This window comes from Garra rufa, chromosome 4 (genome assembly GCF_049309525.1).
Source record: "Garra rufa chromosome 4, GarRuf1.0, whole genome shotgun sequence".
Classification (NCBI taxonomy): domain Eukaryota; kingdom Metazoa; phylum Chordata; class Actinopteri; order Cypriniformes; family Cyprinidae; genus Garra; species Garra rufa.
This window is the reverse complement of record NC_133364.1, coordinates 26,641,777-26,657,539: the sequence shown is the minus strand read 5'-3', so window position 1 is coordinate 26,657,539 and position 15,763 is coordinate 26,641,777. Positions and strand designations below refer to the sequence as shown.

Below are 15,763 nucleotides of genomic sequence, written 5' to 3'. Positions count from 1 at the left end.
GCGAAACAAACTTTCGCAATTTTGACTTAGTTGAAAATTAATGAAAAAAGTCACAATTTTTACTTATTTCTTAGAATTGTGAGGTGTAAACTCAGAATTCCGAGTTATATAGTTTTTCAAAGAATTTCAAGTTTGTATTTTGCAATTCTGACTTTTCTATTTTTTTCTTGTTATAAATTCCAAGTCTGAGGGGAAAAAAGACAGATATTTTCTCAGAATTGCGAGTTAACATCTCACAATTCTGACTTAATAACTTGCAATTGAATGTCATAAAGTCAGAATTGCGAAACAAACTTTCGCAATTTTGACTTAGTTGAAAATGAATGAAAAAAGTCACAATTCTGACTTATTTCTTAGAATTGTGAGGTGTAAACTCAGAATTCCGAGTTATATAGTTTTTCAAAGAATTTCGAGTTTGTATCTTGCAATTCCGACTTTTTTTTTCTTGTTATAAATTCTAAGTCTGAGGGGGAAAAAGACTAATATTTTCTCAGAATTGCGAGTTTATATATTACAATTCTGACGTAATAACTTGCAATTGAATGTTATAAAGTCAGAATTGCGAATCATAAACTTTTGCAATTTTGACTTAGTCGAAAATTTATTCTGACTTATTTTTTAGAATTGTGAGGTGTAAATTCAGAATTCCAGATTATAAAGTCACAATTGCAAGATATAAACTCGCACTTCTGACATTTTTTCCGGAAAATTGTGTGATATAAAATTGCAATCGCAAGTTATAAAGTCAGAATTGTAAAATGTAAACTCACAATTCAGGTTTTTCAAAGAATTTTGAGTCTGTATTTCGCAATTCCAACTTATTCTCTTTTTTTTTTTTCTTGTTATATATTATATAAATTATAAATATTATTTTAACACCAAAAGACAGTTTGTGCTGGCTCAAGCTGTTAGTAAATCTGGCCCTAAATGTTTATAAAAAGCATATGTTGTGGTCACAGATGTAAAAAAAAAAAAAAAATCTATAAGACTCACAGACTGTCTTCAGTAAATGTGTTAGCGGATAGCCGTTAGCTTCACACCAGCCCACAGGGAAGATATTCATACTCTCAACATCCACTACACAATCTGGTAGCGGCTTAGTCAGACCTAAAGACAAAGACAGAGAGCAGAGGTGAAAATTGTGTCAACAATGTGTCAGTATGTCGTAGTATTTACTTCAAGATCACTGCCTCTAGAGATTTCTATTAAATATTACGCAAAGAAGGTTAACATACATGCTGTGTTCATTCCTACCTTCCAGTCTGAGCCAGAGAAGCCGACCTTTGACCTGAGTGATGCGAGCGACGCAGAGTTCGGAAGGTTGGAGTGGATTCACAGCTTCAAGCCACATATCCTTAAAGAAGCCCCTGCTCTGAGATGCCTGCTCACAAAGAAAAATAGGTCAGTGGAAAAAGCATCATGTGTCCAATTACACAAAACAATGCATATCACAAACTGGATAATGAGGCAGATACATAGTCAAGGAAAATAACTTCTTAACGCAAAAGTTTTAATGAATCCTTGAAAACAATGGCAAACAGATGTATTCGACGTATCACCATTTACATGCGATAATTGGTGCAAAATAAACAACAAAAAAGCCTGCAGTCATAGCTTTTGTCTCGAATTCCAAAATAATTATGGCTTTAAATGCATTAAGAGCCGGGGGGTGAAAACTTTTGGAATTTGAAGATCAGGGTAAATTTAACTCATTTTGTCTTTTATGAAACATGTAAGTATCTTCTGTAGCTTCTGAAAGGCAGTACTAAATTGAAAAAAATATGATATATGGGCAAAATAAGAAAAATTTACACATTTTCAATCTGTTCAAAAGTTTTCACCCCCGGCTCTTAATGCATTGTGTTTCCTTCTGGAGCATCAGTGAGTGTTTGAACCTTCTGTAATAGTTGCATATGAGTCCCTCAGTTGTCCTCGGTGTGAAAAGATGGACCTCAAAATCATACAGTCATTGTTGGAAAGGGTTCAAATACAAAAAAATGCGGAAAAAACAAGTAATTTTTTTAAATATAAATTCTGGATATTTTCTTTTGTGGACTATATGTAAATGTCTTTTTTGTAAAATATCTTCACATTCTGGTCAGTACTAAACAAAAAATGACATGCATTTTGTATGATCCCTCTTATTTTGATAAAATAATTAACATTTTGCAGGTTCTGCAAGGTGTATGTAAATTTTTGACCTCATGTGTATGTATTTTTTCAAATATTGTATTGTTTAGCTACAAACAAACAAAACATATTTTAGGACATGTATCCATTGCCAGGAAATCATTGTATTTTATAGCCCTGACTATGTTGTTTACATAGTCAACTTTGAACTTTATGAGGAACGAGAAACACAAGAGGGGAGGGGTATTTCTTATAAAAAAACAAAACAATCTTTTTGCACTTTGTGCACGTCAATGTGACCAACAGCGCAATGGGGAAACCCAGTAAGTTAGCACAGTCATTAGACTTTATCTTATTGAGAAGAAATCCCCAAAGTCTCGTTTAGATACCATCAAACCACACACATGGTCATCTGAAGACGAGGTGGCTCTAGGGAAACATTGAGAGAAAGTGCCTTACGTTTGGGAAACACACATCTGGAGCGGCTTCAGCACCAGTGTGTTTGAGATAGTCCGCCCAATCGAAGTCCTGTGACTCAAAACCTGACCGAAAATGAGACACACAGAAAAACCAAATGAGATAGAAAGATAAGTGAGGCAGAGTGGCTGATAGAACGAAAGAGACATATTATGAGCAAATATACTTTGATTGTACTATATATTATGTACTGTGTTTTAATGTTTCTTTGTTATAATATTGTAAAAATAATAATGGGTAATCTGTTATTAGATTTGTATTTTTATAGTAATATATGTATATGTATTTTATTTTATTTTATTTTATACCTTCCATTTAGAAATTAATACTTTTTATTTTATGTTTTTTTTTTTTTGTTTGTTTTGTTTTGTTTTTGCAATACAATACTTTCCTGCCAAAAAATTGACAATCTGACCATTGTTTTATATAAAAAAATTACTTTTATTATTATTATCATTATTAATAATAATATTTTTTGTATTAATGTTATATAAATATAAAAATGTAAATGTAGGTAATCTGTCAATAGATTCATATTTTTATATTAATATTCCTATTTATTTATTTATTTATTTATGTTACTTTACTAATTTCATTCTCTGATTATTTATTCCTCTACTTATTGTTTGACAATTGTTTTATAAAATATTACTGTATTATTATTATTATTATTAATGTTATATAATTATACAATTATAGGTAATGTAATATTAATAATAATATTATATAAATATTAAACACTATAATTATAGGAAATCCGTCATTAGATTTGTATTTTCATATTAATATTCCTTATTTTTTATTTTATTCTATTTTATCTATATAACTTTATTTATATTGGATGGATTTATATTAGTGGTGGGCATAGATTATTTTTTTAATATAGATTAATCTCACTGTAATCTTGGAATTAATCTAGATTAAAATGGCTAATTTGAATTCTGCCGAAGGCATTCAGAATATGTGTGCTACCTTAATCATGACTAAAAGTAAGACTTCGAGAACGGGTTTCTCAAGCCAGGTGGCGCATTAGACCAGGGGCTCATCTCCTGTTTCCAAAATGCATCACAAACTGCTTGACAGTTGCATTTACAACACAATTAACTATACAAACTTGTGTAAACAACTATTCCTACACTGCATGTACTTCTGCGTAAAAGGCTGCGCGACGTGTGCGTTGCAGTTAAATAAACAGACGCGCACGGGCATGGATATCTGTGTGCATAGTCTCCGGTTAAACTGCGTTGCTTTTAGAAGCGTCAATTCAGTTGTTGCATATAGTTTAATGTCTTTATTTCTGTATTATCAAAGTAAATTATAACTCAAATTTGAGATTTTACTGGGGCACAGCAGATTTTCACTGGGGCACGGCTTCATAGCTGCATCCATGTTAGCACGTCTCGTTTGATGTGGTAATTTCACAGTAGGCATACACACAGGTTCGAAGACTCGTTCTCGCCCCCTACAGTGCAATTCGGCTAGATATACATCCGCGCTAAACTATCAAGGTGAAAGTCATCATAGCTTGCGTAGTATAGACCCAGCTCCCAACTTTGAGAATAGATTAACGGCGATATTTTTTTTTTATCGCCCGATAAGAGTCTCACATTAACGCAGCACGTCAACGCCGATAACGGCCCACCACTAATATATATATATATATATATATATATATATAATGATAGGAAATCTGTCATACTACTAATATTGATTTATTTTATATTTCATTTGTATTATTATTAATATTATTATTGATGTTATATAGAAATATAATATTATAAATATAATGATAGGTAATCTGTCATTAAATTTGTATTTTTATATTTTTATAATATTTATTAATATATATTAATATTTATTTTATTGTATTTTTATTTATTTATTTATTTTTTAAAGTAATTTTTATTCTTTGCTGTACAAATGCAAGTGTTTCAGCAATACAATTCCTTCCTGCCAATAAAGCACATGGAGCTGAAAAGACAAGTTTTTAACATCCTTAATTATTTTTAACAACTGTTTTTTTTATGAAAAAAATATATTATTATTATTAATAATAATAATAATGTTATATAAATATAATAAAAATATGTAGGTAATCTGACATTAGATTTGTATTTTTATATTAATATTCATATTTATTTATTTCTATATTTCTTTAATTTATTTCACTAATTATATTTTGATTTTTTTTTATAAAATATTATTATTATTATTATTATTATTATTATTATGTTGTATACATATAAAAGATAAATATAGTGATAGCTAATCTATTTTAGAATACTTATTTTAGAATACTTAATTTGTATTTCTCACTTTATTTAAAGTTTTTTACAAATTGTATTTTCTGATGCAATGGCAAATACCAATACATAACACACCAATAAAGCACACTTAAATAAATATAAAACTAAGATAAAATACAAACTGCATAACGACTCGTGTTAAGTGAATATGAATTCAATAAAGCAAAATCCCATTACCACTGTCACACCAACCTTCTGGCCTCTCCAGTCCGACGCCATTCTTCAGACACCACTGGACTGGCAGGATGCCTGGTGACTCAGCGTGACACACCACACAAGTGGGCGTGGCTTCAGCTGTGAGGTCATCGATTGTGATCTGAAAGTAGTATTCATTATAGACCTGCAGAACAGAGAGACATGGTGTGAGACACAGAGAGACTGATGTCAGGGTAGGTGACTAGTAAATATAACCTCTGGCATAATAACCCTTCATCTAGTGTGTGACCGTGTGTGTGTGTGTGTGTGTGTGTGTGTGAAACAGCGTACTTTAGTTACAGACACAGGGCAGATGTGGAAGGGTTCAATGGGTGACACCATTTCAAGCTTCATTCCTGCCTTGAAGGAGTGTGTGCGTAGGTCAGCGTGATCCTGAATCACACACATACAGATAGCAGTTGTTAGTTAGTTATGTTAGTTAGTTGCAAGTTATCAAGAGCTTTGTGAAAAATTGTGCCCCACAGCTTCAACTTTCCCAAAACACACACACACACACACACACCTTGAAGACCTCTAGTGGAAGTGGACTTTTCAAGGCTTCAGTTGTGGCTTCATCTAAAGCTTCAGTCCATTCTGAGCTGCTCCTTAAATCAATCCAATCTGAAAGAGAAAGAGAGAAACACAAGCTCATCCATACATCCACATCCATTGTTATTCATCCAGCTATCCATCCATCCATCCATCCATTCAAGCATTTATTTAACCAACGATTTATCATTCATCCTTTTAACCAAATACCCCTCCAGTTATCATCCATTTATCAATTCATAAAAGTGTTTTATCTATTTATCCATCCACATCCAACCTTCCATCCATTCATTGATTTAACCTATTGTTTATCTAGTTATCCATCCATTTTTCTATACATCAAAGACTTTTCTCATCCATCTAAATATTTATTCAACCAAATATTAATTAATCTATTCAGTCATTCATTTAGGAATTTATTCATCCACCTATCCATCTATTAATTTAACCAACTACCCATCCATTTATATATCCATCATTTTTTTACCCATCCATCCATCCAGTTATTCATCTAACCAAGTATTTTATTTAACTATTTATTAATCCACTATCTGCAAAGTTTTATCATATTATATTATTCTGTCTATCACTCTGTCTGTCATTCTGTTGTTCCGTCAATCATTCTGTACTTCTATCTTTCCATCCATCCATCCATCCATCCATCCAACATTCTGTATTTATATCCATCCATCCATCCATCCATCCATCATTCTGTACTTCCTTCCATCCATCCATCATTCTGCACCTTCATCCATCCATCTATTCATTCATCCATCATTCTGCACCTTCATCCATCCATCCATCCATCCATCATTCTGTACTTCTATCTATCCATCTATCCATTCATCCAACATTCTGTACTTATATCCATCCATCCATCCATCCATCCATCCATCATTCTGTACTTCTAACTTTCCATCCATCCAACATTCTTTACTTATATTCATCCAGCCATCATTCGGTACTTCTTTCTATCCATCTATCCATCCATCTATCTATCTATAACGTTTTATCTTCTATTTATCCATCCATTCATACATCATCAATCTGTATTTATATCTATCAATCCATAGATCCATTGTTCTGTACTTTTATCCATCCAGCCATCATTCTGTATTTTCATCCATCCATCTATTATTCTGTACATTCATCCATCCATCTGTACTTCTATCCATCCATCCATCCATCCATCCATTCATCCATCATTCTGTATTTCTATCTATCCATCCATCTATCTATAACGTTTTATCCTCTATCCATCCATCCATTCATCCATCATCATTCTGTATTTTTATCTATCAACCATCCACCTATTATTCCGTACTTTTATCCATCCATCATTCTGTACTTCCATCCATCCATCCATCCATTTACCATTCTGTACTTTTATCTATTCATCCATCATTCTGTACCTTCATCCATCAATCTGTACTTCCATCCATCCATCATTCTGTACCTTCATCCATCCATCCATCTGTACTTCTATTCATCCATCAATCCATCCATTATCATTCTGTACTTCTATCCATCCATCCATTCATCCATCATCAATCTGTATTTATATCTATCAATCCATAGATCCATTGTTCTGTACTTTTATCCATCCATCTAGCCATCATTCTGTATTTTCATCCATTCATCTATTATTCTGTACATTCATCCATACATCTGTACTTCTATCCATCCATCCATCCATCCATCCATTCATCCATCATTCTGTATTTCTATCCATCCATCCATCTATCCATCTATCCATCTATCTATCTATCTATCTATCTATCTATCTATCTATCTATCTATCTATCTATCTATCTATCTATCTATCTATCTATCTATCTATCCATTCATGCATCATCAATCTGTATTTTTATCTATCAATCCATAGATCCATTGTTCTGTACTTTTATCCATCCATCCATATTCCTGTATTTATATCTATCAATCCATTCACCCATTATTTTGTACTTTTATCCATCCATCCATCCATCCATCCAGCCATCATTCTGTATTTTCATCCATCCATCTATTATTCTGTACCTTCATCCATCCATCTGTACTTCTATCCATCCATCCATTCATCTATCATTCTGTATTTCTATCTATCCATCTATCCATCCATCTATCTATAACGCTTTATCCTCTATCCATCCATCCATCCATCCATCCATCATTCTGTACTTCCTTCCAGCCATCCATCCATCCATCATTCTGTACTTCTATCCATCCATCATTCTGTACTTCTGTCATCTATCCATCTATCTATAACGTTTTACCATTCTATTACTGTCTATCACTCTGTCTGTCATTCTGTACCACTCTATCATCCATCCATTCATGCATCATCAATCTGTATTTCTATTAATCCATCCATCATATTGTATTTCCATCCATCCATCATTCTGCACTTCATCCATCCATCCATCCATCATCTGTTATTCTATGTAATCAAAATAGTTTTGCTACTGAAAAGCTAAAATGCTTAAAAAAACTTATGCTAACACCTTGCTGCTGAGAAATGTAGTTCAACTAATTGGTTTGCTATTTGTGGCATCACTACCTCTTAAGGAAGAGCCACAGTTGCAGATAATCACATTCACCCAATCACTCTCTCTTCTCGAAATAACTGCTTAGAAACTGTCATCAATACATATTCTAAACAATGCTTTTGAACTAGAAACAGCCCGATAAATGTCTTGAGACAAACATGTACATGTTAACCATTTAATAAGTTAAATAACTGGTTTCTGGTTTTCCATTGAAGAAATGAATGCACACCACAGAAATAAAGCATTGCATTGTCACTGTGGGTGTGCATTCATTATCAAAATTTAACCATTGTCAGTTATTCCTTATACTTTACATAACATATTACATATCTGACAGAAAGGCAAGATCATGAAAGAACATGTCTGAACAAGTTCTTTGAATTTATTTGCAAGGTTTCCTTTAGGGAAATGCGAATTCAGATCCATCATAATTAGTGTGTGGAAGTCAGGCAGGCTGCACACAGAACTTGGCAATTGTGCAATGGAACAATTTGCATACGGGAGGGGAAGCCTCAAGAAAAATGTAAAAGCATGACTATGAACTACGCTGCTTCAGCTCAAAACTTTGAATGAAAAATTGGCAAAAAAGAATAGAGGACATGATTCATTTTACATTTATTTTAATTCATTAAACTTATGCAATTGATTAACACTGACTAGTCTAATTTAGTTGCTTAGACTGATCAAATACAGGTTCATACTCTCACCTGTGGGTGGTTTCATTGATAAATTGTTCTCTTTGGCCCAGCCCATGGGGCGAAGCCTGGTGTCAAGGTAGAACATCCACATGTCATAGGCCGGGTCAGTTAATCCAACATAGCTGAGGCACAAACGTCCACCGATGTTACGCCGGACTTGTGCCGCCCAATACACGGTGGGTTCAAAGGCATCACGCACCTCCAAAATACAGCCTTCCACAATCAGATCCACTGTGTTTTTACCTCTTAATGGCTAAGATAAGAGAAAGAGACAAAGAAATAATATTATTAATGTCAAACAGTATACATGGGTCAATTTGATTACTATAAGGGAACATGGTTCAAACTGTTTATATTAGGTTGTTTTGATAAATGATGTATTTTCTTGAAAAATTGAGGTATGATTCTAGGAATATTCTGTTTAATGTTATACAGTACTATACTAATATAAGTGTTGAGGCAATAAAAGCATGTTTTGCGGCCAAATTACAATGTGTGTTGTCTTTAGCAAGCATTTACTTAACTTCACTAACCACCCTTTAAACAAACGTTGTTACAGCTGCTAAAAGTCCAATGTACGTAAAGATACTAAAAGATTAGTACATTTCTAAACATTTGCAAAGGATGAATAGTCTCAACTTTAGATGGGTACTGCAAAAACATGAACAAATGTTTAATAAACTATTTGTCAATATGTGAAAATAGGGTGAATTCAGGTTATTGGGACATGCTAATAAAAGTAATAATGATTGGCAAATGTTAATAAAAATGTACAATTGATGAATAGTTTCCACTTTGGATTGTATGATGTTTTTTTATTAAAGTCATAATATTTTGAGAATAAAGTCAAAATTCTGAGAATAAAGTTGATATATTCTGAGAATAAAGTCAAAATTACGAGAATAAAGTTGAAATATTTTGAGAATAAAATCGAAATATTTTGAGAATAAAGTAAAAATTATGAGAATAAAGTTGAAATATTTTGAGAACAAAGTCAAAATTATAAAAATAGTTGAACATTTTTGAGAATAGTCAAAATTATATTTTGAGAATAAAGTAAAAATTACAAGAATAAAGTAAAAATATTTTGAGAATAAAATCGAAATATTTTAAAAATAGTAAATTTCACAAGAATAAAATCTAAATATTTTGAGAATAAAATTCAAAATTACAAGAATAAAGGCAAAATATTTTGAGAATAAAGTCAAAATTATGAGAATAAAGTCAATTACGAAAATAAAGTCAAAATATTTTGAGAATAAAATTGAAATTATGAAAATAAAGTCAAAATATTTGGAATAAAATCGAAATATTTTGAGAATAAAGTCAAACCTATGATAATAAAGTTAAAATATTTTGAGAATAAAGTAAAAATTATGAGAATAAAGTAAAAAATTATGAGAATAAATTCAAAATATTTTGAGAATAAAGTCAAAATTATGAGAATAAAGTTAAAATATTTTGAGAATGAAGTCAAAAATACTTTTTTCAATTTTTTATTTATTACTATTTATTAATACTATGTTAAAATGATTTATTATTTAAAGTAGAAATATTTTGAAAATAGTAGAAATTATGAGAATAAATCATTTTAACATAGTATTTTAAATAGTAATACATAAAAAAAAGTATTTTTGACTTCATTCTCAAAATATTTCAACTTTATTCTCGTAATTATTACTATATTCTCAAAATATTTTGACTTTATTCTCATAATTTCAAATTTATTTGCAAAATATTTCGACTTTATTCTCAAAATATCTCAAATTTATTCTCCGAATTTTTACCTTTATTCTCAAAAAGTTTTAACGTGACATGTTTTTACGTGGCATTAAAATGCTGTCATAGGATTGGATACTTCAAAAACATGAACAAATAATTAATAAATGATTCATTAAGATATGAAAATAGTAGAAGTCTAAACAACAAACAAAGACCAAATATGTGACCCTGGATCACAAAACCAGTCATAAGGGTCCATTTTTTGAAATTCAGATTTCATCATCTGAAAGCTGAATAAATAAGCTTTGAACTGGTGGTTTGTTAGGATAGGACAACATTTGGCCAAGATTTAACTATTTGAAAAATCTGGAATCTGAGGGTGCAAAACAATCTAAATATTGAGAAAATCGCCTTTAAAGTAGTCTAAATTACATTCTTAGCAACGCATATTACTAATCAAAAAAATAAGTTTTCATATATTTATGGTAGGAAATTTACAAAATGTCTTCATGGAACTTGATCTTGACTTAATATTCTAATGATTTTTGGCATGAAAGAAACATTGATCATTTTAACCCATACAATGTATTTTTTGGCTATTACTACAAATATACCGACTGCTTTTGTGGTCCAGGGTCACATATGTGACACTTACAGACTGTGATTATAAGTTAATGGATAATATGTTAACATGAATAATGTGTGAAGTGCTAATAATAACTAGTTAAACAATTTTTTTCACAACTTTTGTAAATGTAAACAAAAGTGCATAATTATATGTATTAAAAGTTTAAAGTCATTTGCAAGCATTTCAATGATTTGTTAATCATTAGATGTTTAATAAGTACATTAGTAAATATTAACAAGCATATTATCTCTTATTTCTAGCTATGTGAATATATATTAACTAATGGTCCGTTTAGCATTATATAAAGTTTGTTAATGATTTATTAATGAAAGTTATTATAGTGTTACCGCAACTTAACATTGAAAGCCTGATTCTAATGCTGCCCTTGAACCTATCTTAGAAGCTTTTACGTAAGTTTGAAAAAATTATGTGAATTCATTTTGGGTGAAAAAAAAAACGTTTATGTATTGGGCAATTTTTGTACTTTTTCTCCTTTTTGATGAAAAATGAAGAGTAAAAAGTATTTTTTCGTAACTAATATGTGACCCTGGACCACAAAATTAGTCTTAAGTAGCATGGGTATATTTGTAGCAACAGCCAAAAATCATTGCCAAAAAGCATTAGGCTATTAAGTAAAGATCATTTCCTACTGTAAATATATCAAAGCTTAAATTTTGATTAGTAATATGCATTGCTAAGAACTTCATTTGGACAACTTTAATGGTGATTTTCTCAATATTTAGATTTTTTGCACCCTCAGATAACAGATTTTCAAATAGTTTTATCTCGGCCAAATATTGTCCTATCCTAACAAACCATACATCAGTGAAAAGCTTATTTATTCAGCTTTCAGATCTCCATTTATAAATCTCAATTTCAAAATTGACCATTATGGCTGGTTCAGGGTCACATTGTTTCGCTATCACAGACAATAACGGGAAATGTTGTTTTGTTGCACAAGCCTGTCACATAATCTTTTAGATATCTATTACATATATGTGCTCAGTCATGTCAAATTAAGTATACAACTGATACCCTGATTAAACCCCATTCCATTTTTCCTTTCACCATGATTTGGTGGTTTTCAACTCCTGATCAAAAGTGCTATTAAACAGAATTATGGTATTTTGGCACAAATGTATCTACTACTAGTGTTTGTTCAATGTTATCGATAATATGTATGGTGTTTGGCAAGTTTGTTAATGATTAATCTTAAGAACAGTTACTTTTGCACACTTAACATGTACTGTAAGTGTAGACACACACAAATCTCATTCTCACCCCTTCAAGCAGGTTGGCCGGCGCCGTCCGTGAACCTGTGAGTTCTTTGACGAGAAACTCAGTCCAGTCCCCGTACTTCTCTTTAATAGCTGAAACAGATCAAGAAAGAGGATGCATAATGAGTTTTGCACAATATAAATTCAAAGACAATCCCACTCTTCTGTACCTGGAACTAATGTCTTTTAATGTCATCTGATGATTCCTGTTTAAAATATGCCTGAAAAGAACTAATGTTAGACATTTTTTCTGTAAATCATGGGGAAAAAAAATGTATGATAATTAGGGCTGATTAATTGAATTTCTAATCACGATCACGGTTACAGATGCCACGATTACATAATCGTTCAAAGCCGCGATTATTAAAAAAAAAACATTAATTATTCTGCATGCTTAAAGGAGTAGTTTACTTTCAGAACAAAAATGTATAGATATTGTACTCACCCCCTTGTCATCCAAGATGTTCATGTCTTTCTTTCTTCAGTTGTAAGGAAATTGTATTTTGAGGAAAACATTTCAGGATTTCTCTCCATATAATGGACTTCTGTGGTGCCCCCGAGTTTGAACTTCTAAAATGCAGTTTAAATGCAGCTTCAAAGGGCTCTAAATGATCCCAGCTGAGGAAGAAGGATCTTATCTCGTGAAACAATCGGTTATTTTCTAAAAACATTTACAATTTATATACTTTTTATCTCTACACAGAGTACACAATACTAGACTAGATGAGCATTTGAGGTTAAAAAGTATATAAATTGTATTTTTTTTTTTTAGAAAATAACTGATCGTTTTGCTAGATAAGACCCTTCTTTCCTTGGCTGTGATCGTTTAGAGACATTTGAAGTTGCATTTTGGACGTTCAAACTCGGGGGCACCATAGAAGTCCATTATATGGAGAGAAATCCTGAAATGTTTTGCTCAAAAAACATCATTTCTTTACGACTGAAGAAAGAAAGACATGAACATCTTGGATGACAAGGGGGTGAGTACAATATCTGTAAATTTTTGTTCTGAAAGTAAACTACTCCTTTAAGAGACGTGTTTAGAGCATGTCACGTTGAGAGAGGCGAATCGATATCGTTAAAATACTGAGAATAATTATTTATAACAAATTATTCATAATTATGTATGCATTTTAGGATAACTTTTCCTATCAACTAGTTACAATGCACAACACCGCCGTATGCTGCGTCAAAGACGCGTGCGTCCACTGATGTAAAAAATGCAAGGATGAGAAGCACGGAGCACGTGAGAGACGCTCTGGATGAAAGCGCACTTTCATTCTCTGACAGCAGATGGCGCCAAACATAATACAGCCAGTTACCGCAGAAACCCCGTAAACAGTGTTCAGTTTCTGGAAAGTGTTGTGTATTTGCTATGGTGTTCATCACAGCACCAAATGTTGTGGTAATCTACCGCCCACCTAGTCAACTTGGCTTCTTCTTAGAAGAGCTGGATGGGCTGCTGTCCTCTTTTTCAGAGGATGACAGTCCACTTCTAGTCTTTGGGGACTTCAACATTCACCTTGACAAACCCTATGCTGCAGACTTCCATTCACTCCTAGCTTCATTTGATCTAAAACGCATCATCACTACATACACTCATAAATCTGGCAATCAACTTGATCTCATTTACTCACGAAATTGTATTTCAGATAACATTGTGGTCAAACCCCTACACATCTCTGACCACTTCTTCATTACCTTAACCTACAGCTTGCTACTTGTGCAACCCCAACACCTCTACCTGTTACTTTTAGACGAAACCTACGCTCTCTCTCACCCTCCCACCTTTCTTCCTTAGTATCCTCCTCCCTTCCCTCTCCAACCCACTTCTCATTCCTGGATACTAATGCAGCAACCGCCACCTTATGCTCCACTCTAACCTCTTGACTAGATTATATATGCCCCCTCTCCCCAAGGCCAGCATGGGCTGCTCCTTCAAACCCAAGGTTATCCGAGGTTCTTCGAGAGCATTGGTCTAAACTTAGGGCAGCCGAGAGAAAATGGCACAAATTTAAGGATCCATCTGACCTGAGTATGTATCGGTCTCTGCTTTCATCTTTCTCTACCCAAGTACATACTGCCAAATCTTCATACTTCCACAACAAGATCAACAATGCTCCGGACTCACGCAACCTTTTCAAAACTTTTAATTCACTGCTTTGCCATCCCTCCACCACCTCCCACCACTTCTATACCAGCTGATGATTTTGCCACATTCTTCACAGACAAAACTACATCTATCAGTAATAAGTTCTCAGCTCCACACATACAGGAACTACAATTGACCACACTCACGGCTGAAACTCCCCTCTTCTCCTTCTGTCCTTACTCTGAGGCAGAAGTAGCCAAACTTCTCTTCTCCAGCCATCCGACAACATGCCCTTTGGACCCTATCACCTCACACCTTCTCCAAGCAATCTCTCCCACAATCCTACCAGCGCTCACACACATCATCAACACATCTCTTCTCACAGGCACTTTCCCCACTACATTTAAGCAGGCCCGGGTAACCCCAGTGCTCAAAAAACCTACACTTAACACCTCACTCATTGACAACTACAGACCTGTCTCTCTCCTTCCATTCATAGCAAAAACACTGGAAAGAGCCGTTTTCAACCAGCTATCTTTATTTCTCTCACAAAACAATCTATTGGATGCTAACCAGTCAGGGTTCAGGAGAGGCCATTCAACTGAGACTCTACTGTCTGTCACTGAAGCCTTGCGGACTGCTAAAGCTGATTCCAAATCATCAGTACTCATCTTGCTGGATCTATCTGCAGCTTTTGACACGGTGAATCATCAGATCCTCCTGTACACCCTATCATCGCTGGGCATCACAGGGACTTCACTTAGCTGGTTCAAATCCTACCTCTCTGGTAGGTCTTTCAGAGTGGCCTGGGGAGGGGAGGTATCCAAAACTCATCAGCTGGTCACTGGGGTTCCTCAGGGATCAGTTCTTGGACCCCTCCTCTTCTCCATATACACTACATCTCTGGGCCCCATCATACAGGCACATGGCTTCTCCCACCATTGCTATGCTGATGACACACAGCTCTCTTTCATTCAACCCAGATGATCCATCGGTAGCTGCGCGGATCTCAGGCTTCCTGGTGGATATCTCTGCATGGATGAAGGAACACCATCTACAGCTCAATCTAGCAAAGACCGAGCTCCTTATCTTTCCTGACACTCCAACTTTACAACATGACTTCTCCATCCAGTTAGGTTCATC

At 33.5% G+C, this 15,763-nt stretch overlaps 1 protein-coding gene across 4 annotated transcripts in view; it reads right to left on the bottom strand.

Moving 5' to 3' along the window:
* The window catches only part of sfmbt2 (Scm like with four mbt domains 2), a 78,715-nt gene that overhangs the window by 17,491 nt on the left and 45,461 nt on the right, over positions 1-15,763 (bottom strand). For 2 of the 4 annotated variants that reach the window (XM_073838089.1, XM_073838091.1), the window contains 8 exons: positions 12,533-12,621; positions 8,911-9,154; positions 5,632-5,729; positions 5,400-5,501; positions 5,091-5,253; positions 2,590-2,672; positions 1,255-1,381; positions 994-1,107 (listed from right to left, as the gene is read on the bottom strand). In XM_073838089.1, coding sequence (XP_073694190.1) covers positions 994-1,107; positions 1,255-1,381; positions 2,590-2,672; positions 5,091-5,253; positions 5,400-5,501; positions 5,632-5,729; positions 8,911-9,154; positions 12,533-12,621 — 1,020 coding nt within the window. The remainder of the gene's footprint in view (positions 1-993; positions 1,108-1,254; positions 1,382-2,589; positions 2,673-5,090; positions 5,254-5,399; positions 5,502-5,631; positions 5,730-8,910; positions 9,155-12,532; positions 12,622-15,763) is intronic. The other 2 variants (XM_073838090.1, XM_073838092.1) reach the window with 1 other exon arrangement.